The sequence below is a fragment of the Cetorhinus maximus genome, chromosome 3 (assembly GCF_964194155.1).
Source record: "Cetorhinus maximus chromosome 3, sCetMax3.hap1.1, whole genome shotgun sequence".
Taxonomy (NCBI): Eukaryota; Metazoa; Chordata; class Chondrichthyes; order Lamniformes; family Cetorhinidae; genus Cetorhinus; species Cetorhinus maximus.
The window spans coordinates 107,912,918-107,940,734 of NC_135881.1; the positions used below are offsets into that span (position 1 = coordinate 107,912,918).

Sequence of the window (27,817 nt, forward strand, 5' to 3'; positions counted from 1 at the left end):
AGAGGGATACAGTTGACTTAATATTGAGTTCAACAATTTCAGATCATGAACACTCTCCATCATCCCCATCCCCTTTCCGATGCCCCTTTTTCCAATAATTTATAATTTTTTTACAAATATATTTTTCTTTTCACTCCTATTTTTAAATTTATTTTGATCTATTGTTTCATCTCCACCTTTTAGCCCATTTCGACCCCACCCCCACTAGGGCCATCTCCCACTTGCTCGTCCTGCTTTCTACCCTTAATGTCCCCATTAGCACATCCTTTAGATAATATCGCCACCATCAACACCCCTTTGTCCTTTCGTCTATGACATCTTTGGCAGTCTCTTGGCCTCCACCTATCACTGGTCCCCTATCGAGCTCTACCTGTCCCACCCATCCCCCTCTACCAGCTTATATTTCATCTCATTTCTATATGTCTTAGTTCTGATGAAGGGTTATACGGACTCGAAACGTCAACTTTATTCCTCTCCGCAGATGCTGTCAGACCTGCTGAGTTTTTCCAGGAATTTTTGTTTTTGTTCTTGCATTAATTTGCCTTCAGGGGTGAGTGTTGTCATTCAAAGATTGTTGGAGAGTGCCACTAATTGTAATGTCAGTAACCTTGACATATTGTTTGTATTGTGTCTCAGTAATAATGTTTGGCATATACCGCTATACGTGTGGCATAGCTGTAGGTAGTATATTGCTAATACAAAAGCAAAATACTATGGATGCTGGAAATTCGAAATCAAAACAGAAAATGTTGGAAATACTCAGGTCAGGCACCATTTGGGGAGAGAGAAGCAATTAACAACTTGAGTTGCTGACCTTTTACCAGAACTTGTAAAAGTTGGAGATATAACAATTTTTAAGCAAGTACAGAGATCTAAAATTGTTCAATTCAAATGTTGAGTTTGGAAGGCTGTGAAGTACCCTTTCAAAAGATGAGGTGCTGTTCCTCAAGCTTATGTTGAGTTTCATTTGAATGGAATAGGGGCCAAGGACAGAGAGGTCACAGTGGACGGAGAATTGAAATGCCACGTGTTTGGAAGCTCAAAAGCTCCCTGTAGCTCTTGTGGGTTGAAGGGAGATATTATGCAAAGCTGTCACCCAATGTACTTTTGATCTCCCCAAAGTAGATGAGACCACATGAGCCGTGCATACTAAATGGAAAGAAGTACAAGTAAATCTCTGTTTCGCCTAGGAGGAGTGCTTGAGCCCTGGATGGTGAGAGGTGAGCAGGGTAAAAGAGCAAATAATGGCACAGGAAATTAGAGAGCTTTACTCTGAACCTTGACTGTTTTGTAGAAGGCAAACGTGTTTGATATTGACCATGGGTACCTAAATTGAGAAAGTGTGTCAAGTGTGAGAGAGGCAGAGGGTTAACCTCCATTATTTGAGTGAACACACAAAAATCAACAAATCGCCTCCAGTAACATGTGATGATTTCTCTCTTTACTACTTTTCAAACCCAAGCATTCAGTTTTGAATGCTACAAAGCATCAAAAGACAGTGGCTCAAATAGGAATATTGGGTCACCATACAATACAAGGAACTGGAACACAGCAAGATTGACCTGGAGTCTTGTTCAGACATTCCTGCCAATCTTCACTTCTCTGGTACAGATTGTTGGCTATAGCACCAGTTTCCTTCCTGATGCACAGTTGACAGAAAATGTGCTTAATGACGTATAAAGATAGAACTGGGAAATTACTTTGACATTTTTGTGAGCAGTATCAGAAATGGGAGACCTTTAAATACAAAGCTTTTTTTAAAAAAAGAATAGCAATTCAGATGTTTTATAATTGAATTTAGTGTCTGTTTGTCCTTGGTGCTCTGGATTTTAGGAAAACTGATCTCTTACCACTTAGTCTATTAGATTGCCATTGCACATTTAAATCATTTCGCAGTTGATTTTTAATTATAGAAGAATTGGGCATTGTGGTTTTAGTTTTCAGACCTGAGACTCATTCTTGAATTGATCTATAATATTTTTCCCAATTCATATCCTCAGATACCATTTATTATCACTATGTTTAGCATTCTGATGGCAGGCACACTTTACTGAAGATGTCCTGGACATAACAGTCCTTGTATGCTACAGTGCATTGAACATCCCAGAACTGGATTTAAGCTATGTCAATAAAAGGGCATCACTCAGATCTGTGTGCTGCTTTTTTGGGTTAAATCACAACCCTTTCTGTGACTTCCAGCTCTGACATTATCTCTGGCAACCTGCAGGCTCCCCAAAAAGCAGTAGGAACAAACAACCACAGATATAATTGAAAGCCTGTAAAATTCATGGGAGCTGACCTACGTTGTCATCTGACAGGAGTGCTGAAGAATGTGAAAGTTAACCTCTACCTGCAGCAAAATCGCAGGGCTAACTCGAAATCATTTAAGGGTATCTCTGGATTAGTGGGTAGAAAATATCCAGGATTCCTGTACCTCATTTCTATCTTGCATCTCCAGAAACTAGTGCATGTACATGGATGTCCAAATTGGGCTAGACTGTGATGCTTTCTGCCTATAGAGTCAAACTCAATGCTCACTTGTGCTTTCTACACTTAATGTGAAGATTGGCCACTGAGGCGAGATACTGTGGGGCACTTAGTTCCCGCGGAACCATGCCCCAATGTAGAGCCAATTCTGTTGGAGCAAGTCTGGTTTCTTTCACTGCCACAACACTCTTTCCTCTTCATACCTTTAAAGTTAGTGATAAGGGTTCAAAATGCATGGGAGGTGGGAGGTGAGGGGTGGGTGGGAGGTGAGGGGTGGGCAAGCTCATCCTTGATGTCACAAGTAGCCCTTGCAGATTGGGGGGTGAAAAATTCAAGAAAGGCCGTCCGCATAAAATATTACCGTACGTGGCTCTTATGGCTTCTCTATGGTCTGGGGCTGAGCATTTGCAGGCATCTAGTTGAGAGTGGGAAAACATACAGAGTTATGATTAGAGGAGCAGCGATTGTGAGAGAGAAAATCTGTGAGGAACTGCTCCTCCATCCACAGATTCTGTTTCTCCCACGCAGAGTACTCCAGCTCCTCCAATTACGGGTTCCCTCTCTTAACCTTGCTGCTGCTTCAGAGACACAGTGTATGATTGGAAGACAGCAAATGCGGGAGGAGAGAGGGAGGTCAAGAAGGTGACAGATGCAGTGCAGGTAAAGCTGCTCCGGCTGTGCCTGTGTGTGTGAGAAAGAGAGGAAGGAATGGTGGAGAAGGAAGCCTCTCAGGCCGAGAGAGAGGGGATGGAGGCATCGTTGCTCACTTTGACACTTTACAACTTATTTTTATTTATGTATATGATTTCCCAACTTTTTTGAAAAAACCTTTTATTTTTCCTTCTAAAATTCTCCTCCTGCTCTTGGTTTCCAAGTTTATAAACTGCTCCTGGTACAATAACCAGCAAAAAGAAAAAAGCTAAATCCTTTCCAACAGCTTTTTTCCTCTTCTATATTTGTCCAATAAATTATTTTGGGAATAAAGTTTAAAGTAGAGAGACCTGGGCTAATGGGGGAAACCCAGTTTTTTCTGTTTCCCTTAGACTTTTCTTTAAATGTTTCTGCTATAGAAGTGTCTATCTGTATATGAGGGTTTTTTTGGCTATTGTGTGTTTTTTTAAAATACGTTTTGATGGGGAGGCAGTGGCATAGTCATATTGTCACTGGATTAGCAACCCAGAGACCCAGGGTGTAATGCCCTGGAGACCTGGCTTCAAATTCCAAGGCAGATGGTGAAATTAGAATACAATAAAAAACCTGGAATTAAAATTGTAATGATGACCATGAAACTATTGTTGATTGTCATAAAAAACCATCTGGTTCACTAATGTCCGTTAGGGAAGAAAATCTGCTGTCCTTACCTGGTCTGGCCTACATGTGACTCCAGACCCACAGCAATGTGGTTGACCTGTAAATGCCCTCTGAAATGGCCCAGCAAGACACTCAGTTGTATCAAACCGCTAAAAAGCCAATAAAAAGGAATGAAACTGGATGGACCACTCGGCTTTGACCCAAGGCACCGGAAACAACAACGGCAAACTCAGCCCTGTTGACCCTGCAAAGCCCTCTTTCCGAACCTTTGGGAGCTAATGCCGAAACTGGGAATGCTGTCTCTCAAACCAGTCAAGCAACAGCCTGACGTAGTCATACTCACGAATCGTACCTTATCGATAATGTCCTAGATACCACTTTCACCATGCCTGAGTATATCCTGTCCCACTGGCAGAACAGTGGTGTACATTCACGAGTGAGTTGCTCTGGGAGTCCTCAACATCAACACCAGACCCCATGAAGTCTCATGGCATCAGGTCAAGCATAGGCAAGGAAACCTCTTGCTGATTACCACGTACCGCAACCCCTCAGCTGAATAATCAGTACTCCTTCACGTTGAACACCACTTGGAGGAAGTCTGAGGGTGGCAAGGGTACAGAATGTACTCTGGGTGGGGGACTTCAATGGCTATCACCAAGAGTGGCTTGGTAGCACCACGACAGACTGAGCTGGCCAAGTCCTAAAGGACATAGCTGCTAGACTGGGTCTGCAGCAGGTGGTGAGGGAACCAACAAGAGGGAAAAACATTCTTGACCTCATCCTCACCATTCTGCCTCTGGCAGATGCATGACAGTATTGGTAGGAGTGACCACCGCACAGTGTTTGTGGAGATGAAGTTCTGTCTTCACAATGGAGATAGATGCTAAATGGGATAGATTTTGAACAGATCTAGCAAGTCAAGACTGGGCAGCCATGAGGTTTTGTGGGCCATCAGCAGAAGCAGAATTGTGCTCAACCACAATCTGTAACCTCATGGCCCGGCACATCCCCTGCTGTACCATTACCACCAAGCCAGGGGATCAACCCTGGTTCAATGAAGAGTGCAGGAGCAGCACCAGGCATACCTAAAAATGAGATGTTACCCTGGTGATGTTATAACACAGGACTACTTGCATGCCAAACAGCATAAGCAACAACCGTTGGACAGAGCTGAGTGGTCCCACAACTAACGGATCAGATATAAGCTCTGCATTCCTGCCACATTCAGTCATGAATGGTGGTGGACAATTAACCAACTCACTGGAGGAGACGGTTCCATAAATATCCCCATCCTCAATGATGGAGGAGCCCAGCACATCAGTGCAAAAGATGAGGCTGAAGTATTTGCAACAATCTTCAGCCAGAAGTACCAAGTGGATGATCCATCTTGGCCTCCTCTGGTGGTCTCCAGCATCATCGATGCCAGTCTTCAGCCAATTCGATTCACTCCACGTGATGTTAAGAGATGACTGAAGGCACTGCATACTGCAAAGGCTATGGACTCTGACAAATTCCTTGTGCTCCAGAACTTGCCGTGCCCCTAGCCAAGCTGTTCCAGTACAGCTACAAAACAGGCATTACTCGGCAATGTGGAAAATTTCCCAGGTATGTCCGTTACACACAAAGCAGGATAAATCCAACCTGGCTAACTACCGCTCAATCATCAGTAAAGTGATGTAAAGGGTCATCAACAGTGCTATTAAGTGGCACTTGCTTAGCAATAACCTGCTCACTGATGCTCAGTTTGGGTTCCGCCAGGGCCACTTCAGCACCTGACCACATTACAGCCTTCGTTCAAACATGGACAAAAGAGCTGAACTGTGTCTGCTCTTGACATCAAGGCAGCATTTGACTGAGTTTGGCATCAGGGAGCCCTAGCAAAACTGGAGTTAATGGGAATCGTGGGGGAAAACTCTCCACTGGTTGGATTCAAAGCTAACACAAAGGATGATGGTTGTGGTTGTTGGAGGTCAATCATCTCGTTCTAGGACATTACTGCCGGAGTTCCTCAAAGTTGTGTCCTAGACCCAACCATCGTCAGCTGCTTCATCATTGGCCTTCCTTCCATCATAAGGTCAGAAATGGGGATGATTGCACAATGTTCATCACCATTCGCAACTCCTCAGAAACTGAAGCAGTCCATGTCCAAATGCAGCAAGACCTGGACAACATCCAGGCTTGTGCTGACAAGTGGCAAGTAACATTCATGCCACAAAAGTGCCAGGCAATGACCATCTCCAACAAGAGAGATTCTAGCCATCACCCCATGACATTCAATGACATCAACATCACTGAATCCCCCACTAGCAACATCCTGTGGGTTACCATTGACCAGAAACTGAACTGGGCTAGCCATATAAATACTGTGACTACAAGAGCAGGTCAGAGGCTAGGGAATCTTGCTGCAAGTAACTCACCACCTGACTCCCCAAAACCTGTCCACCATCTACAAGGCGTAACTCATGAGTGTGATGGAATATTCTCCACTTACCTGGATGAGTGCAGCTCCCATAACACTCAAGAAGCTCAATAGCATCCAGGACAAAGCAGCTCACTTGATTGGCACCCCATCTACATTCACTCCCTCCAGCACTGGCGCACAGTGGCAGAAGTGTGTACCATCTACCATCACACTGGAATGCTGTGTTTGGTTGCAGTAGAGAGCTTCAGTTGGAGATTGGTGACTGAGGGAGTTCAAGGGTTAAATTCTATCTAAAGTCTAGTCTTTCTTTAATTTAACAATTAACTAAAAGCTGCTGTTAGGGTTTGAAGAAGCTAAGTTTTAGTCCAGCCTTAAAACAGGGCTCATACAGGCTGTGCTTGCAACTGCAACTAGTTAATTAGATAACTGGCTTAATCAAGTTTTCAGAGGCTAGGTTCAGAGAGTATAAAAATAGGCTATCTTATTGTGCTGACTTTGTCTGCACTGGAGTGTTGTGTTTGGCTACAATAGAGTGCTTCAGTTGAAGTTTGGTGACAGGGAATTCAGTGAGAAGGGAGGAGATGCTCCTTTTTCTACCTTTCCTCAGAAAGAAGAGCGGCGGTCTTGGTAAGGAGGAATTGGTGAGTAAATTAGAAAAGTGTAATATTTTTAAAGTTCCTATATTTGGATTTAGCTGAGAAGTGCCAGGAATAAGGGAAATCTAGGGCCAATATAATCAAGTAATATAAATAATCCAAAATAGAATAAAGTTAACATAAGAGAAATTGAGTTAAGGCATGGCAAGGCAGCTCAGAAACGTGGAATACGTGTACTGTAATATGTGTGAGGTCATGGACGCGACCGGTTCCTAGACAACCACATGTGCAGGAAGTGCTGTCAGCTGCAAAAACTCGAGCTCTGGGTTTCAGAGCTCGAGCAGTGGCTGGAGTCACTGTGGCGCAGCGGCTGGAGTCACTGTGGCGCATCCACGAGGCTGAGAGCTACATGGATAGCACATTCAGAGAGGTGGTCACACTGCAGTTTAAGGGCCTGGAGACAGAGAGGGAATGGGTGACCACCAGGCAGTCCAAGAGAAGTAGGCAGGTAGTGCAGGAGGCTCCTGGGTCCCGCTCAAAAATTGGTTTTCTGTTTTGGAATCTGGTGAGGGTGCTGGTTCCTCAAAGGAGTGCAGTCAGAGCTAAATTTGTGGCACCACGTGTGGCTTGGCTGGACAGGCGGGGAGGAAGAAGAAAGGAAGAGCTATAGTGATAGGGGGTTCAAAACAAAAACAGAATTACCTGGAAAAACTCAGCAGGTCTTGCAGCATCGGCGGAGAAGAAAAGAGTTGACGTTTCGAGTCCTCATGATAGGGGGTTCATTGGTTATGGGAACAAACAGGCGTTTCTGTGGCCGTAGACGTGACTCCAGGATGACATGTTGCCTCCCTGGTGCCAAGGTCAAGGATGTCATAGAGCAGCTGCAGGACATTCTTCTGGGGGAGGGTGATCAGCCAGAGGTTGTGGTCCACATTGGGACCAATGTCTTAGGTAGGAATGGGGATGTAGTCCTGCAATCAGAATTTAGGGACCTAGGTCGAAAATGAACAAGCAGGACCTCTAATGTAGTAATATCCGGATTGCTACCAGTGCCACGTGCCAGTGAGTACAGAAATAGGAGGATAAGGCAGATGAATGCCTGGCTGGAGAGATGGTGCAGAAGGGAGGGCTTTAGATTCCTGGTACACTGGGACTGGCTTGGGGGGGATGGCACCTGTACAAGCCGGATGGGTTGTACCTGAACAGAGCTGGGACTGAGTTCCTTGCGGGGTGTTTTGCTAGTGTAGTTGGGAGGGCTTTAAAGTAACTCGGCAGGGGTGTGGGAGCCAAGAAAAAATATTAGAGAGGAATACCAGGGTACACAAAATACTGGGAGGAACAGATAGCATTAGTATAGAGAATAGTAAACAGGTAAAGTCAGGGTAAAGGAGAAAGTAACAAAATCTAAATCAGGGTTACTATGCATGTATGTGAATGCACGGAGTATAGTAAATAAGATTTGGGAGTTACAGATGTAGATTGCTGTGTAGAAATATGATGTTGCGGCGTTAACAGATACTTGGCTCAAGAAAGGACAGAACTGAGTGTTAAATATTCCCGGGTACAAGGTGTCAGAAGAGATAAGAAAGGAAGGAAAGGAAGAGGGGTGGTGGTATTGATTAAGGAGAGCATTGCCGTGCTGGAGAAAGAGGATGTTCTAGAGGGCTCAAGGACAGAATCAATTTGGCTAGAGTTAAGGAACAAAAAGGGCTCAATTACATTGCTCAGTGTAGTCTATAGACCACCAAATAGTGAGAAGGATGTCGAAGAATAAATCTGCAGGGAAATTAGAGATGCAGGCATTATAGAGTAATTATAATAGGGGAACTTTAATTACCTGAATTACTTGAATGTAGACTGGGACAATGGTAGTGTAAAGGGCAGAGAGGGGCAAAAGATTGTGTTCAGGAGAATTTTCTACAGCAGTATGTGTCCAATCCAACAAGAAAAGATGCACTGTTGGACCTGGTTCTTGGAAATGAGGTGGACCAAGTAGATAGTGTCAATGGGGGAACATTTAGGAGACAGCGATCATTGTATTGTACGTTTTAGGATGATAGAAAAGGACGATGGGCAGTCCAGAGTAAAAATAATTAACTGGACAAGAGCCGACTTTGATGGGACAAGAACAGAGCTGGACCAGATAGACGGTAATGAAAGACTGGCAGGAAAAACTGTAGCTGAACAATGGGCCATCTTCAAAAAAGTATTGGTTCGGGCACAGCCAAGGTATATTCCATTGAAAGGGAAAAGTAGGGCAAACAAGTCCCGAGCTCCCTGGATGCAAAAGGAGATTGAAGTTAAGATAAAGAAGAAAAAGTGCGCTTATGACACGTGTCAGGTAGAATGAGGAACACAGAGGGTTCAGAGAGGAGGTGAAAATGCATATTAGAAAAGCGAAGAGGGATTATGAGATAAGACTGGCAGCTAACATAAAGGGAAATCCCAAAGTTTTCTATAGGCATGTAAAGAGTAAAAGGAGTAGGGCCGATTAGGGACATAACAGGGAATTTACACATGGATGAAGGGGACATGGTTGAGGTATTAAATGAATACTTTGCATCCGTTTTTACCAAGGAGGTAGATGCTACCCAGACCATGGTGACAGACGAGGAAACTCTGTCACTAGAAGGGTTCAAAATTGATAAGGAGGAAGTGTTGAATAGACTATCGGTACTTAAAGTTGACAAGGCATCGGGACCGAATTAGATGCATCCAAGGATAATGAAGGAAGTGAGAGCAGAAATTGCAGGGGCATTGGCCATAATCTTTTAGTCTTCCCTAGACTTGGGGGTGGTGCCAGAGGACTGGAGAATTGCAAATATTACGCCCTTGTTCAGAAAAAGTTATAAGGATAAGCCCAGCAATTACAGATCAGTCAGTTTGACTTCAGTGATGGGCAAGGTTCTAGAAACTATTATTCGGGATAGAATTAGTAGTCACATGGAAAATATGGGTTGACAAGGATGAGCCAGCATGGATTTCTAAAGGGGAAATCATGTTTAACTTAATTGCTGGAGTTTTTAGAAGAGGTAACAGAAAAGGTCGATGAGGGTGATGCTGTTGATGTGGTGTACATGGACTTTGAAAAGGCATTTGACACAGTGGCGCACAACCGACTTGTGATAAAAGTTATTGCTCATAGAATAAAAAGGACAGTAGCAACGTGGATACAAAATTGGCTGAAAAATAGGAAGCAGAGAGTAATGGTCAATGGAACAAAAACAGAAAATGTTGGAAAAACTCAGCAGGTCTGACAGCATCTGTGGAGAGAGAAACAGAGTTAACATTTCAAGTCCGTATGACCCTTCTTCAGAGCTGAAGAGAAGTGGAAATGTGATGAAAGTTACACAGTTTAAGGGGGGTGGAGTAGCTGAAGCTGGATAGGAGGCCAGCGATAGGTGGGGACAAAGGAGGGATTGACAAAGATGTTGTGAACTAAAGGACAAAGGGAATGATAATGGTAGTGGTAAGGGCTGAAAAAGATGCTGACAGTGGAATAAGGGTAAGAAAGCAGAATGTGATAATAGTAGAACAAAGGTAGTATTGTGTGAAAGAACAACATGGAACACGTAACAGATGGCCCTTCAGTGAATGCGGTGGGGGGGTGGGGTGGTGGGGAAAAAAGGGATAGAAGGGGGGATAAAAAAGGGGATACACCCATGGATGAATGAATACAAATAAAAATAAGTGGATAAAAAGTAAAAATGAATGTAGAAAGAAGGGGATATAAAAGGTGGTGGGGGATGGAGGAGAGAGTTCATTATCTGAAGTTCTTGAGCTCAATGTCAAGTCCGGAAGGCTGAAAAGTGCCACTAGTCAATGGATGTTTTTCAGGCTGGAGGAAGGTTTGTAGTGGAGTTCCCCAGGGGTCGATATTGGGACCCTTGCTTCTCCTGATATATATTAATGATCTAGATCTTGGTGTGCAAGGGACAATTTCATAGTTTGCAGATGATACAAAGCTTGAGAGTGTTGTGAACTACGAGGAGGATGGTGTGGAACTATAAGAGGACATAGACAAATTGGAATAGGCAGATAGGTGGCAGATGAAGTTCAATGCGGAGAAGTGTGAGGTAATGCACTTTGGCAGGAAGAACATGGACAGACAATACAAAATAAGGGGTGGAATTTTGAAGGGGGTGCAGGAGCAGAAAGACTTTGGTTTATATGTGCATAGATCATTGAACATGGCAGGACAGGTGGAGAGAGCAGTTAATGAAGCATATAGTATCCTGAGTTTTATTAATAGGGGCATAGAGTACAAGAGCAGGGAGGTTACGCTAAATTTATATAAGATCCTCGTTAGACCTCAGCTGGAATATTGTGTACGGTTCTGGGCACCATATTATAGGAAGGATGTGAACACATTGGAGAGAGTGCACAAGAGGTTTACAAGAATGGTCCCAGGGATGAGAAACTTCAGCTATGAGGATAGATTTGAGAAGTTGGGACTGTTTTCCTTGGAGAGGAGAAGGCTGAGAGGAGACTTGATAGAAGTTTTCAAAATCATGAGGGGACTGGACAAAGTAGATAAGGAGAAGCCGTTCTCACTCCTAAAATGATAAGAACGAGAGGGCACAGATTTAAAGTGATTTGCGAAAGAAGCAAATGTGGCGTGAGAAAAAACTTTTTCACACAATGAGTGGTTTGGGCCTGGAATGCACTGCCTGGAAGTGTGGTGGAGGCAGGTTCAATCGAGGCATTCAAGAGGGCATTAGATGATTATTTGAATAGAAACAAGATGCATGGATATGGAGGAAAGGCAGGGCAATGGCGCTAGGTCATAATGCTCATTTGGAGAGCCAGTGTAAACACGATGGGCCGAATGGCCTCTTTCTTTGCCATTAAGATTCTGTGAAGATGCACTGCAGGAACTCACCAAGCCCCCTTAGATAGCACCTTCCAAACCCATGACCACTACCATCTAGAAGGATATGGCTAGCAGACATGTGGGAACACCACCACCTCGTAGTTCCCCTCCAAGCAACTCACCATCCTGGCATGGAAATATATTGTTGCTCCTTCACTGTTGCTGGGTCAAAATCCTGGAACACTCTCCCAAACAGCACTGTGGGTGTACTCATACACAGACTGCAGTGGTTCAAGAAGGCGGCTCACTACCACCTTCTCAAGGGCAATTAGGGATGGCAATAAATGCTGGCTTAGCCAGTGAAGCCCACAACCCATGAATGAATAAAAACAATGTAGAAAAAGCTGGGATTCCAGTCACTCCAGAAGAGCCCATCCTTCAGTTTGCTTTAATATGAACCACTGGAGGTGGACTACTGGTTGTTGGACTGGGGAAGGTGAGGTGTTGCTGAATGAACAAAAATTGTTTAATTGTTGTTGGACTCTTGGCCACATCCCAGCACTCAGTCTATTTCTTTAATATCCTTTATTGGAGGCATAATGCGAGTTTACAAATTCCTGCTTTGAGACCTGTTGGTTTGTAACTTAAATCTTTAGATTGAAAACCCTTGAAATCCAAAATGTTGCCCCATAAAATTTACAAGTGGCCCTCGAGGAAATCTCAAAAAGATCCCTCAAAGAAAAAATTATTTTGACCCTTGGTCAGTATATTGGCTCAAACATCACTAAGTACATGAAAAGATAAATACCACTCACATCTAATGTGAGAACTTAAGCCTGATATTGTTTGCTATGAATTAAGAGTATATAATGTTTTGATCAACTCTACCGACCTTGCTAAATACCTCTGCGTGTAGTGTGTGATTTCAAATATATTGCATTTAAACCAAATGCGTAGAGATAAAATATTTTAATGGTTTTGCAATTATTACATTCATTCAGCCTAGTGTTTGGACATTGTAGCAGTCTCCAAAGAGAATCACAGAATCTTACATTTGGCGCAGGGAGTCTGTACTGGCTCTCTGAAAGAGAATTCTACCTAATCCCACTCCTCTGCCTTACCCCTGTAACCTTGCACATTCTTTCTTTTCAGATAGCACTCCACTTCCCTTTTGAATACCTTGATTGCACCTGCCTCTACCACCCTCTCAGGAAGCTCATTCCAGACTCCAGTAATCCACTGGGAGAAAAAAAAATTCCTCATCACTATTACTCCTGTTACCAATTATTTTGAATCTGTGCACTCTAGTTCTTGATGCTCTCTTGAGTGGGAACAGTTTCTCATGATTTACCCTGTCCATTTCCCTCAGGATCTTGAATATCTCTATCAAGTTTCTCCAAAGCAAACCGTTCTTAACTTTTAAAAAGAAACTTGAACTTCCAGTTGATAGCTGCAAGGATGTCATGAGAAGATTTTACCTTTTAAGACTTTTGAGTAACGAGCAGACTAAAAGCACTATTGACTAAACACTAATGTCGGCAAATTATACTTCAAAGTACAAAATAGAACTTTCCGCTTTTACTTTTAATACAACTGATAAACCCACTTCAAAGGTAAACTTACACTGCCCCTTAAGTAGCGATTCAATTTTTCCTGGAACCAGTCCAGATTGATTCTCAGCTTCTGAGGATTTACTTTGGTTCCTTTCCTTTCCCAGCCTGCTAACTTGTAACCCTAGAGCTCTCCTTCATCGTAAGGAGTTTTCCTGGTGATTCTCCCCATTGCGCAAGCTAGGCGAATCTTCCAGCCTTACTTCAACCTATCCAAACCGATTCCAAGCTCCCATCTTCATTCCTGCATGGCGAATCATAGAGACTTTTGGCCTCTGGTTGCTCGCTCTCACTCTCTTGGATCCTGGCAGAATACCTGAGTCTGAGTGTTTTGGGGATATCTTAGAAACCCTTCCTTGCTCAAACTCTATCTATATGGCAATGTGAATCCCCTAGGCCTTGTGCTAATGCTGATTAGCCATCCTTGAGACCACAACTGTCTCTTATCTTGGAAGTAAACGGACATATTAAAGCATAATTGTCTGCAAAGTGACATTCTCAGCACCCCTGGAACTTTGGAAACTAGCCTTCTAACCACTGGAAATACAAATGCTCCTGTGATTGTCTCCAAGTGTGAACAGCTTGCAGCATCTTTCCAGCAAAACAATCTGGGCCTTCCTTGGATTTAACACAGCCCCCTCACCCAGGTCTGTTGTCAGACAGAGTTCAGGTCACATGATCCCCTTCATTTTACCCTAAAAGCTGCAGTCCCAAAACACAACAATCTTAAACTTCATAATCGTAACAACATGTACTTCCACCATTGTATATGTTTTTTTTTACACTGAACAATGTGTTATTAAAGTAAACCTTGTATGACAATCTGTTTTTCAAACACTTCAAGTTTTTTTAATTCATTTACGGGATGTGGGTGCTGCTGGCTAGGCCAGCATTTATTGTGCATCCCTAACTGCCCTTGAGAAGATGGTGATGAGCTGCCTTCTTAAATCGCTGCAGCCCATGTGGTGTAGGTACATCATCAGTGCTGTTAGGAAGGGAGTTCCAGGATTTTGAATGGCGATAAATTTCCAAGTTAGGGTGATGAGTGGCTGGGAGGGAAACTTCCAGTTGTTGGTGTTCCCATGTATCTGCTATCCTTGTCCTTCTAAATGTTAGCAGTCGTGGGTTTGGAAGGTGCTGCCCAAGGAGCCTTGGTGAGTTTCTGCAGTGCATCTTGTAGATGGTACACACTGCTGCCACAGTGTGTCGGTGGTAGAGGGATGTGATGAATGTTTGTAGGTGGAGTGTCAATCAAGCGGGCTGCTTTGTCCTGGATGGTGTCTTGAGTGTTGTTGGAGCTGCGCTCATCCAGGCAGTTGGAGAGTATTCCATCACTCTCCTGACTTGTGCCTTGTGGATAGCGCAGAGGCTTTGGGGAGTCAGGAGGTGAGTTACTCGCTGCAGGATTCCTAGCCTCTGACCTGCTCTTGTAACCACAGTATTTATATGGCTGGTCCAGTTAAATTTTTGGTCAACTGTAACTCCCAGGATGTTGGTAGTGGGGGATTCAGCAATGCTAATGCCATTGAATATCAAGGGGTGATAGTTAGCTTTTCTCTTGTTGGAGATAGTCATTGCCTGGTACTTGTGTGCCATGAATGCTGCTTGCCACTTGTTAGCTGAAGCCTGGATATTGTCCAGGTCTTGCTGCATTTAGACATGGACTGTTTCAGTATCTGAGGAGTCGCAAAAGGTGCAGAGCATTGTGCAATCATCAGCGAGCATCCCCATTTCTGACCTTATGATGTAAGGAAGGTCATTGAAGAAGCAGCTGAAGATGCTAGTAATTGAGGTCGAGACAGGAATAACATAAAATAAAAACAGTAAAGAAACTGGAATAATGCAGAAGGAATATTCAAAATTAAAAGGAAAACATAATCAGTTTAGAAACAGAAAGCATTTTTTTAATTAATTCATGGGATTGAGTATTGCTAGCAAGATGAGCATTTGTTGCCAATCGCTTTTGAACCATTGTAGTTCATATGGTGTAGGTACTTCCACAGTGCTGTCTGGGAGGAAGTTCCAGGATTTTGACTCCAAAACAGTAAAGAAAGAAATAGCAATTTAGTTCCAAGTCAGGATGGTTTGAAGGGGAACTTGGAGGCGATGGTATTCCCTTGCATCTGCTGTCTCTGACCTTCCAGGTGGTAGAGAGTGTGGGTTTGGAACGTGCTTTCGAAGGAGCCTTGGAAAATTGCTGGAGTACATTCATGCTTCTGCCACTGTGGCTGTGATGGAGTAAATATTTGAGGTGGTGGATGGAGTGGTGATCAAGTGGGCTGCTTTGTCTTGGATGGTGTTGAGCTTTTTAAGTGTTATTGGAGATGCACTCACCAGGCAAGTAGAGAGTGTTTTCATTACACTCCTGACCTGTAGATGGTGGACAGGCTTCAGGGAGTCAGGTGAGTTCCTCTCTGTAGAATTTCTAGTCTGTGACCTGCACTTGTATCCACAGTATTTATATGGCTGGTCCAGTTCAGTTTTTGGTCAAAGGTAACCCAGGATATTGGTAGTGAGGGATTCAGCAATGATAATGCTGTTGAATGTCTAGGGAAATTGGTTAAATTCTGTTCTTGGAGACGCCCGGCATCTGTGTGGCACAAATGTTACTTGCCATTTATCAGCCCAAGCGTGAATGTTGCCCGGGTTTTGCTCCTTGCGACCGCGGATTGTTTCAGTATCTGAGGTGTTGCGAATGTTACTGAACACTGCATTCATCAGTGAACATCCCCACTTCTGACCTTGTGCTGGAGGGAAGGTCAGTGATGAAGCAGCTGACGATGATTGAGCCTAGAACAGTACCCTGAGGAACTCCTGCAGCGATGTGTTGGGGCTGAGACAATTGGCCTCCAACCATCATGATCACCTCTTTGTGCTACATATGATTCCAGCCAGTGGAGAGTTTCCTCCTGATCCTTCATTGACTTCAATTTCGCGAGGGTTCCTTGATTCCACACACAGTCAAATGCTGCTTCGTAAATCAATGGCAGTTACTGTTGACTCACATTGATGTTCAAATGCAGGGAAAATTGCAAATTTGTGCCCAGGGTTTAATACCATCATTCTCAAGTAAGTATTTCAAGCATGTTTATCCTAAGTTTTTGTAGATCAAGAACAAAGTTCAAAGTAAGGGTTTTTTTGTTAAGCTTAGGAACTTTGAGTGCATGAAGCTTCAGTGAAGAGTGATGAACTTTGGGTAGATAGCGTAGACTACATTCCAGAAAGAGAAAAGAATTTAGTGACAAGATAATTATTCCAGTTAATAAGTGAATTTGTTATTGAGCACTTTCAGAAACTACCTTAGAGTGCGACATATACATCAACTTGGTATGTAAGATGAATCCATTTTTTTAGTGTCAAACTGCATGTTTAGGACTATACTCGTATTGGGAGACAGTCTCAATTTTTCAGCTCAGAAATACACACTTAAGATTATATTTACCTCCTAAGTCAGTGCATAAGATCAATAAGGCGTTACAGGCCGTGTTGACAAGAAAATACGTGGGACTTTAAGACTTGCCTACGCAGCACATGGCAACCAACAAACCAAATTGGTCCTGCAAAAAGAATGAAGGATGGAAGTGGTTTCAAGTTGAAAGTCATAACGTTTTCTAACTCATCAAATAATTGTGCTGCACTGAGGGAATTCAGCGTAGGTGGAAAAGCTGTGTGAGAATGGAAGAAGGTGAAACCTGTCCTGAAGAAGATGCCCCAGACCAAATGCATCATAAGGACAGGGACCAACCATGGCTTGATGTTGAGAAGCATGTATCAGAATGTGTCCTTGAAAATCGTCAGAATGGTTACACTGTCACCAGAAATGCAATGTGTATAAATGCATTTAAGTTGGCCACATCAAACCCTGAGTCCAGTAAAGATTTCAGAGCAACAGATAGATGGTGTAGCCTCTTTATGGAACAAAAATGTGTGGTGTTGTCGCAGAAGACCAAGATCGCTCAGAGACTGCCAAAAGACTTCAATGCCAAAACTACTAGTTTGCCGCGATTTAGCAGTAAAAACGCATGCACCCATTATGTCACAACAGCAACATGAATTAAATGCTCATGAATTTTGATATGCCCAGCCGCCCAAGTGTGGAGTGGAAAGGTTTGAAAATAGTTCTAGTGAAAACCACACAATAAGATTCACGGTGATACTAGTCTGCGGGGTCGATAGAACGAATTAGAGCCTATGCTCATTTTTAAACATAAAACCATGCTGAAAATAAAATTCCCTGCAGGAGCTTTTGTGCATGTCCATGACAACGGTTGAATGGATGAGGAGTCAAGTTGTGGATTAATAATTTGTGAAATAGGCATCTCGGTGGCCTGCGCAAAGAATGCAGTTTATTAATGAGGGACATATTCAGATCCCAGATCAAGAGGTGCCTGCGAAGAAATGACACCCACGTTGCAGTTATGCCGGGGGCATGATGACTGTCATTCAACTTTTGGATGTATGCACTAACAAACTATTCAAGGATCATGTTCACACTGAAAGGACTATGTGGATAGTTGGAGGAAAAATCTTCACAGAGTGGAAATATGCATGCTGCCCCATTTGATGTTTTGTGTGGTTTCGTCATCAAATTGTGAGGTGCTATTAATGTACAAACTGTCATTGGATCATTCAGAAATACAGAATATCCAATTCAATGGATGGCGGGGAACATGATTCGTTGTGGAGGGATGATTATGAAACCAAAAGCAAAACGTCTGATCCAGAGTGGGGTCCTTGAGATGATGCCATAGCCAAAGTGACTCAGGATGAATTTGATGAATTTTGTGTTATAAGCCAATGATGATAGAAACATAGAAACTAGGAGCAGGAGTAGGCCATTTGGCCCTTTGAGCCTGCTTCGCCATTCATTATGATCATGGCTGATCATCCAACTCAATAGCCTGCTCCCACTTTCTCCGCATACCCTTTGATCCCTTTTGCCCCAAAAGCTATATCTAACTCCTTCTTGAAAGCATACAATGTTTTGGTCTCAACTACTTTCTGTGGTAACGAATTCCACAGGCTCACCACTCACTGGGTGAAGAAATTTCTCCTCATCTCAGTCCTAAATGGTCTACCCCATATCCTCAGACTGTGACCCCTGGTTCTGGACTCTCCCATCATTGGGAACATCCTTCCTACATCTACCCTGTCTAGTCCTGTTAAAATTTGATAGGTTCCTATGAGATTCCCCCTTCATTCTTCTGAACTCCAGCGAATATAATCCTAATCGACTCAATCTCTCCTCATATGTCAGTCCCGCCATCCCAGGAATCAGTCGGGTAAACCTTCGCTGCACTCCCTCTATAATGAATTTGACGGTTTTCAAACTCATACGATTATGGGTCAAACCAAAATTTAGAATCATTTCATTAAATCAATGTGCCGTGTTTTGTTTAATTTTAATTACCTGTGTTTTTTTCCACATTTCAAAATGGCAGCCACCTACACCAAGACCAGTAGTTCGCATTTTATACTTGGTGTATAAGTCGGCCACGTTTTTGGAAGAGAGTTTTGAAACTTCAGAGGTCAACTTATATGCGTGATCTACAGTATGAGTTTTCTTGAAATAAAGTAAATGTGATTTGGAAAGATAAAAAATATTCATTGTGCGTTTAATATTACTTGTATTAACATTTTCGTTAGCTTGAATTTTGAAAAATTTCAGGAAAGCTATTCCTACACATGTACTTCAATCACTAATCATACCTTGCGTATGTTATCATTGCTGAGTATTTGGTATGCTGATGACATACACCATCTATAAGGCTTATCTTCAAGATTTATTCCTGTCTGTTTCATAACGTAGTTTCCAAATGTAAAGATTCCTCTGTAGTCTTGTCACAAATAAAGTGTTGTTTATTTTTATTTATGGTTAACTTCAAGTTTGGAAAGAGGCATGTTTTTGCATTGTACAAATATTCTAGATTTGTCCCCTTTCTGGAATCTGGACATCTGGCCTAGGTAATAGAATCATGTATTTATATAGAATCTTATTAACCTTCAAAAAAATCTCAAAGTGCTTCACATACACTGAATTACTTTGCAATGATTACTATTATGTAAGTAAATTTAACAACCATTTTGCGCAGAAACATCCCATAAACAGCAGTGAGGTGAATAAATTGTTTGGTGGTTAGAGAAGAAATGTCGGGAAGGATACTGGGAGAAATGTCTCTGAAAAATGCCATGTGATCTTAATGTCTTCCTGGACTGCCAGAATGGGCAGATGAGCTTCAGTTTAGCATCTCATCCAAAAGATGGCACTCTGACACACACCGCAGCTTAGTTCTGTACTGAAATATCAGATTAGATTGAAGTTTGTTACGATCTTGATAGAGACCAGTAGTCTTTTCTTTTAAAGTAGACAAAATTTGAAATCTCAGTTCTTTACTAAGAGAATGAAGCCACAAAATTCCATGGTTTAAAATAGAAGTGTTTTTGTTGTACACTAAATACCATCTGTTCTATACTTGCACATCCAGAATTAACATGAGTTAAACATGAGTTAACAAGCAAATTGTGGCTGAATATAGACTATAAATTGCACCTTAAAGGACAGACACAACTCAGACAGATCTTTCGAATTCGCTCAGCAGTCCACTCAGATTTTACTGATCATAGTGAGTCACAAAATCCTTCAAACTTTGTCTTCCTCAAGAGAAATTTCAGCTTCTTCCCTGCTAGAAACTTGTCATATCCCCAACTGACAGCAGCACACAACCAACCAGAGTTCCACTGGCACAGTCTACTCCACAAATGGTCCATGTCTGAAGAACCTGCTCAACTCAGTCTGGATGGTATAGATCCACCATTGTTATCTTCAAGTAACAGAAACAGCTGCTGCAACTTATTCTTTTTGCTTATTCTCAGCTTCTGGATATAGCCTCCTCTTGTTGATTCTTTGGGGTGCCTGTTTTGCTCCAGTTGACTCAACAGCTGCTATTACACAGCTTGGACTGACCTGTGTCCTTTTATACCTTTCAACACGTTTTAGTTTTGATTTCCCAACTCAGCTTGCTTCTGATTTCCTTAGAGACTGGGAAGTTCAGTTTCATTTCTGTGTTGATCTTTTCTGCTTGTCTTTTTGTTTCTTTTCAATTCAGCTCCTGTTTTGAGATAGGGTCTATCTTAAAAACATACAAATTACATTTAAAAATATGGATTCCCTCAAGTTTAACTACAATCATTTGAGCTAGAGGTGAGATTGCTACCAACTGAACAAACTGATGCTTGAAGTGATATAAGAAAAGATAAATGGAAAATAATAGACCCCTGCAAATCACAAGAAGGCAATGATTTAACATTAATCCAAAAGCAACATACTGAGGATGTTGGAATCTGAAATAAAAACACAAAAATGCTAGAAATACTCAGCAAGTCTGGAAGCATCTGTGGAGAGAGAAATGGTGCTAATGTTTCAGGTTGTGACTGATCAGTGTCAAAATTGTTTATTGATAATGCTCTTGTTCAGTGCCATGGGATGTTTTGCTACGTTAAAGGTGTATATATCAATGCAGGTTATTTTTATCCTTTTTTCCTTGATAACAATAAGTGGCACCCTATTAGGAGTTCCTATGCTATTTTATAACTTTGCTATCTTGGATCCTTGTTGCATCACCACCTATTGCTGCATTACTTTTTTCCTGTAAATTACTTCAACTCCTTCCCAGAAAACATTCTTTCAACTGTTTTTTTGGTATCTGAAAATTCTAATGCATATCGTCCTCTTAGTTCACAACACCATAATTAAATTCATGACTTAGTTGTCTTTTGTGCATCAATGCCTTCATAAAAGTTTTTTTCTTGAAGGTCTTGGCATCTTGCAAAAGCTTCAGCTTAGACTTGAAATTTTTGATAGCACTATGGTTTTGTTAGCTGAAGTCAGGTTCTGCACTCTGAGCGTACTCAATGTTCCCAGTTTCCCAGGATGCATCAATAAATTCCATCAGTTGAACTGCTGAAATATGTTTACTTTCTAAAAAATTCTGTTCTTTCTCAAAATTATTTGAGACGAACTTCGAAAGCTTCATTCAGATGAAGTTTGTATTGAATGTTTTGTTAAAAGTATGTCTGAGAGAGAGAGAGAGAAATGACTGGCTTACGTGCCTGTTTTAGCTTATGGGTCCTATAAACTTCAGGAAACATAGCTGAGAGAAATCGAGGTGCAATTTGCACTGGTTTCCCAGACCTGTTGAAATTAGGGTGGGAGAGCAGGACAACCTCCCATGAAAATTACTGGCTATGTTTCTTTTTCCTCATCTTCATTTATTTTTGTGATTTTTGTGCTGTGTATTCAAGTTGTTGTAAAAGGGTATTGAACCTTGCAGGATTTTTGAATCAGCATTGGTTAGTGTTATATGGAACAATGTAATACATCAAATCTCTTTTCACCATCATGTATGGAATGTAAACCATTGTCAAATCTGCTAACAAAAATATACAGATGGGAAGAGAAACCAGAAACAGACCACTTACAATTCTTTATTTTTATATTCAGAATATAATTGTTGCAGACATGGTTTTGTTTGAAAGTGTACATTAATGAGATAGATTAATTAGGATTTTTTTTCAATACAACGGAGTTGCTTTCTGAACATTACAAAATTGTATTTTTTTTTTTAATTCCTTTATTAACATTTCATTGACTTGTATGTTCAGGTTTAGGAACTCAGAGATCCTGTTTGAGCTTATTAATAATGCCTGCTTGTTAAAAGTGAACAATTTCGAAGAAGGTGACTAGAGATAGTTTTGCTTATCTGGTAAAGCATCGTACAATAAAAACAATTTATTTTGTTTAACTTCACCCTGAATTTCATTTTATGCATTATAATAAATACCCTGAAGTTTTGCTTGACACTTTTTGAGGCAGGCTGGAGAAATGTTTCGCAATCTTTGCTCTGGGCATGAAATTGATTAATGTTCACGATAGAACAGATTGCATTTTGGAAGAGCTATGCTTGATGGACCAAATGGCCTTTTTCTGTTAATATTTTCTTAGGTTCTGAATACGAATATACACATTCCCCAGTGTAAGAATACAGTCAATCATGTAACAAAAAAAGACCAAAACAACTTCAAGTCCAGCTATATTTTTGTTCCCCACTTCAGTGGTGCTAATCATGAGGAAACAGAGTTTCTGTTTAAATTGTTTTGCATATTGCTGAAAACCCGGTCAGACAGCATTTTAAAATGCATTTTTTAAAGAATTTGCTTTTAAACAAATTCCATTGTATATTTAAAAGTGACTTGAAGCTAGATTAAAAGAGCTGAAAATGGGATTATCACAAAAATAAGCATTTTAATCACAGTGTCAGTCAAGCACTTCTGAACAACCTAATTTACTAAAGCACACTTCAAAAAGAAACACTATTTTCTCGTGAAGTTGTGGTACATTAGTCAATTTCTTAGTAAATTAAAGAAAACACCACGTGTAAAAGCTTTTAAAATGCTGTGTAATTTTTATTCATTCATGGGATGTGGGCATCACTGGCGAAGCCAACATTTATTGTCCATCCCTAATTGCCCTTGTTCAGAGCGCATTTAAGAGTCAACCACTTAGCTGTAGGTCTGGACTCACATGCAGGCCTGACCAGGTAAGGACAGCAGATTTCCTTCCCTAAAGGACATTAGTGAGCCAGATGGGTTCTAACAACAATTGGCAATGGTTTCATGGTCATCATCAGACTTTTAATTCCAGATTTTTATTGAATTCAGATTTCACCATCTGCCGTGGTAGGATTTGAACCCAGGTCCCCAGAGCGTTACTCTGGGTTTCTGGATTACTAGTCCAGTGACAGTACCACCATGCCCAGGGGTGATCCTCACTCCCAAAAGAACTATCTTAATTTTGAAAGCCTCCCTAAAGACCTACATGTGAATGCAGTTAGTGGAAACCCCCAATGATTAATTTACCCTGAGCATGACCAGTTTTGTGAGCAAGCCCTATGTCCAACAAGCTGTTTTTTAAACCGCACAAAGGATTGTGGAAACTTGAGTTAGGCTGAATGCAAATTGCACTTAAAATTCTGTGATATTCTGCACTGATTTCAGCTGAATTTAATTGAATAAAGCCTGGCCCAATTAAGTGGAAACTCCTGGCTGTGATACCTGCCTCTAATTTATGCATCCGGAAGACCATCTTGATGTGTATTTTTAAACAGAAGTAAAATTAAATGCAGGGTTAAGGTGTATATATGAAGTATAAATGGTCATTCATGCAATTTATACAGAATGATGTACAGAGTTGAATAATTCAATGCTGCGACTGACAATACAATCCTATAATATTTAAAGTAGAATTTTTATTTGTATTCTAAATCAGCTCTGACATGGCATATACATCCCTATTACTATTCAGTGGATCCTCTAAGTGTGAGCAGCTTCATGGGAGATGTAATATAGTTTCTTTGATACTTGTAACACTTTCAGTTTTTAAAAAAAACTTTTGAAAGGTCAATATCATGAAATGCAACATTTTGAGTTTATTATGGCAAAATGAGATACTATGTTGTCAAGTTAATAACTAATTATTCGCCTGTTTTCTACAGCATTAGAGTTCAGATTGCAAATTGGATTTTTGAAAATATTTAGGCAGAAAGAAAGTTAGTTTGAATCCATGAATTGTATATGCAATTTACTGGACTTTAGGAGTAATATTTTTACATCACCTAAAATGTACCCATTGCCTGAAAAATTTGAAAAATTCGTTTTCAAAAGATTTTCATGTTACTAGTATTTGTTATTGTTCAAAGATAACTTCAGATTCAGAATGCAAGTAGCTCAAGTCTTTTCAATGTATGTGGGTGAAGATGTTTGCACTTGTAATTTAAAATAATCTCCAGCCAGTGCTGTCAATTGCATATACCATTCACCCGGTGTTATGGCACTCCATCCACCACCCACAAACATTCACTCCCTCGACCACTGACGCACAGTGGCAGCAGTGTATACCACCTACAAGATGCACTGCAGCAACTCACCAAGGCTCCTTCCAAACCTGCAACCTCTACCACCTAGAAGGATAAGGGCAGCAGATGCATGAGAACACCATGACCTGCAAGTACCCCTTCGAGCCACAAACCACCGTGACTTGGAACTATGTCACAGATCCTTCACTGCCCCGGGTCAAAATCCTAGAACTCCCTCCCTAACATCACTCTGGGTGAACCTAAACCACATGGACTGCAGCGGTTCAAGAAGGTGGTTCACCACTACCTTCTCTAGGGAAATTAGGGATGGATAACGATTGCTGGCCTAGCCAGTGATACCCACCTCCTGTGAAAGAATTTTAAAAAGACATTCTTGAGGTAAAGTCTTGGTATCTCATGTGATATGTTTTCTGTCTTTTCTGGTAGGTTGCTATGGTGTGGATGGAGAAAGTGACTCCATTATGAGTTCTGCCTCTGAAAATTCTACAGAACCTTGGTTCTGTGACGCATGCAAATGTGGAGCATCACCTAGTTGTGAGTTGTGCCCCAATGTGGATGGAATTTTTAAAGAAACAGATGCTGGAAGGTTTGTTTTATTAATATTTATTTCTTCAATAAAAGAGAAATAGCTTTATTGTAAGCCTTGTAAAGTTGTTAATCGGCTGACTGAATGTGGTTCTTAGAATGTTAACTGAAGTAGCATTGTAGTTTGTAATGGTCAGAGTAGAAGAGCAGACCCCACTAGTCATACATTAGCATTAGGATTGACAACTCATGTTGGATATATTCCTGGAAGTTTGTTCCCATGACATCTTAATGTGCGATTACCGGCCACGTATTACCTGTTGTTTGCAGCAGTTATTGCATTTACCTTACTAATGTAGATTACACATAAACCATCACTTTCCTCTGACCCCATCCAAGAGGGAACCTTGGCACTCTGTTCTTGCTTGGAACTTTCCCGAACTAACTGATATCCTTGCCCACTGTTAGTAATTCCATACGTAGAGCTGTATTTAAAAGTCCTGGGACCTTGGACACAACAAATGCCCAGGGTCTTCTGCAGACCTCTGCATAATTTTCTCTGCACGTCATCCAACCCTGCTCAGCCCCCAGTTAGTATATCCATAAAATCTGTTTATATATTTAAGCATTAAAATTTTGCACATTTCCATAATGACATGGTAGTTCAAAGGCAGGCTGCAGACTTGGGAAAAAGATGCGGTGAAAGTGAGGCTGCAGAAAAAGAAACGAATTGGAATAGAAATGTTATCACAAGCACTTACTGAAAATGACTGCTGCTTCCACCAGACTTTACTGCCTTTGATGTTCTCACCAGTCTGAGTACAATTGCACCTGCTAATGGAAGCCCACCCTAATCCTGTACTCACCACATCTGCCTGCCAACAGTTTTTCCCATTGGTGCACTTGCAGTCCCAATCAACACTTCCTTATTTTCTCAAGGGTTTTCACAGCAGTGTCAAGAAATCCATCTGTAACCCTGAGACTCTGGGAGTGTGAACAACCCTAAAATTAGTTGGGAAAGGAATATGCTGAACTACCTGTTATAAAATGATGGCATTGATTGTTCAAAGTTTGCCATTAAATTGCTGGTACAGACAGACTTTCAGAATCTTTTACCAACACTTGTCATTGTTGCTACAGGCAAAATGTGAAGGCATGGAGTAACTTATTGTTTCATTAACTTATTTATCCTGATTATAAGTTTAGATACACAAGTTTAATGAAGAGGAAAAAGGTTACAAGTAGCACTGAAGGCGCCTGCCATGCCATGTCATGTGTGCCCTGCCTGAAAGCAGGAACTTCGGCCTATTGTCTGCTGATGATTCACCCTAAGTTGTTTTCTTAGCAGTTTTTGTCAGTGATGGTTTGCCATTGCCTTCCATTCTCAGGAGCAGGGTGAGGAGGCAGGTCCTAAGTCTACTTCAGCCAGAGCGGGAATTAAACCTGCACTGTTGGCATTACTCTGAACCAAATGCTAGCCATCTAACCGACTGAGCTAACTGGCCACTGGCAATGAAAGTCCACCTGCTCCCTGGGAAGAGGATCTAATTCCAGGAGGCTGCAGATGTCAGCAGCGACTTGCTGTGAGGACATGAAGCAAAGATGCCCAGGCAGGTCTTTTGAGCTGATCTTCTGCCTGTGCTAGGGTCTCACTACCTTCTAGCTGAACCTTGGGTCTATCCCACTGTGGAGTGGCATGTGGTTGAAGAAAGATAGTTGATGCTGCTGCTGGCAGTGGTATGGCCTCCGTCCTTGTCCCTCAGCAGAGATGGAAGGTGGAACTGCATAAGTTGTTCCCATGTCACATTTAAGGTTGGCAACAGGGAAGTGCAGCTGAAGGTGAGTTAAGTTAAAGTTACGTGATATGTATTCCAAGAAGTTGGCAATCACCTGTCAAGCAGTGATGGTGCTCTTTGAGAGAAGTACTGTAAACAGTAACCTCTCATTTGGCCATGACTGGAGCCCTTGCATTTCACTGTTGAAAGCTTCCCAGCTGAAGAAGCTCTTCCTTCTGTGCACTCGCCTCAGTGGCCCTAGCATGGTACTGATAGGTTGGGAAACAGGTGCCCTGGCTGGAAAAGTCTGAATCCAGGGCGAAAGAAACTCTTAATTTTCTTGGATAAAAGCAAAATACTGCAGATGCTGGAAATCTGAATCAAAAAGAAAAATTGCTGGAAAAACTCAGCAGGTCTGACAGCATCTGTGGAGAGAAAGACAGAGTTAACGTTTCGAGTCCATATGACTTCTTCAGAATGTTCTGAAGAAGAGTCATACGGAATCGAAACGTTAACTCTGTCTTTCTCTCCACAGATGCTGTCAGACCTGCTGAGTTTTTTCAGCAATTTTTGTTTTTGTTAATTTTCTTTAATGGTTCCCTGCTGGCCTCAGAATGCACAGCAGGGAAATCCAGAAGAGGACAGGATGATGTTGGGATATTGACCTAATGTCAGTTTTGGGTGTTCAACATCTGCATGCATGCAAATCTGCCTCCCCTTGGTTCGGAGAGCTCCTCCGTTAACTCTGCTTCTCTCTCCACAGATGCTGCCAGACTTGCTACGTGTTTCCAACTTTTCCTGTTCTTATTTATGATGGAATCAAAGTTTGTTAAATTCTATTTGCTGGAAGAACTGTGTTAATGACACAGTTACGCTCAGTTTAATAAATTGTAAATAGTTGTCATTATTTAAGGACCTTTGAAAATCTGGATTTTAACCCATTGAAATTGTGTATTTGTTACATGTTGAATATTAAATTGCTAAATGACAGTGAAATAACACCACAGTTTTCTTCTCTTCCCTCCTCTCCCACATTTGTTGGTTCATTGCTCTGGTATGATAGCGCAGATACTGGTTGGCTATTAGTAAACTGCCCGAGGTGCCAGTCATGTATAAACCTTGATGTTGCAGGGAGCATCATGCCAAACCAAACCCAGTCCATGCCCACTTTCTGCAGGTACATCTCATGCTAATTAGGAGTGAGAAGCCTAACCTGTTTCACTTTCCTTACCCAAACATAAAAGCATCAAGATCAGTAATAGAACCACTGGGATTGTACCAGCTGAAATTGTTTATTATACTTCCAGAAGAAGTTCATGTACCTAAAAGCATGCATTGAGGTGTCAG

At 41.7% G+C, this 27,817-nt stretch overlaps 1 protein-coding gene across 10 annotated transcripts in view; it reads left to right on the forward strand.

Moving 5' to 3' along the window:
• phf14 (PHD finger protein 14) overlaps positions 1-27,817 on the forward strand; it is a 313,616-nt gene that overhangs the window by 61,941 nt on the left and 223,858 nt on the right. For all 10 annotated transcript variants that reach the window (XR_013576193.1, XR_013576194.1, XM_078538816.1 and 7 more), the window contains exon 5: positions 24,597-24,756. Coding sequence is in view for 8 of the 10 variants with exons in the window: in XM_078538816.1 (XP_078394942.1) it covers positions 24,597-24,756 (160 nt within the window). In the remaining 2 variants the exon portion in view is untranslated. The remainder of the gene's footprint in view (positions 1-24,596; positions 24,757-27,817) is intronic.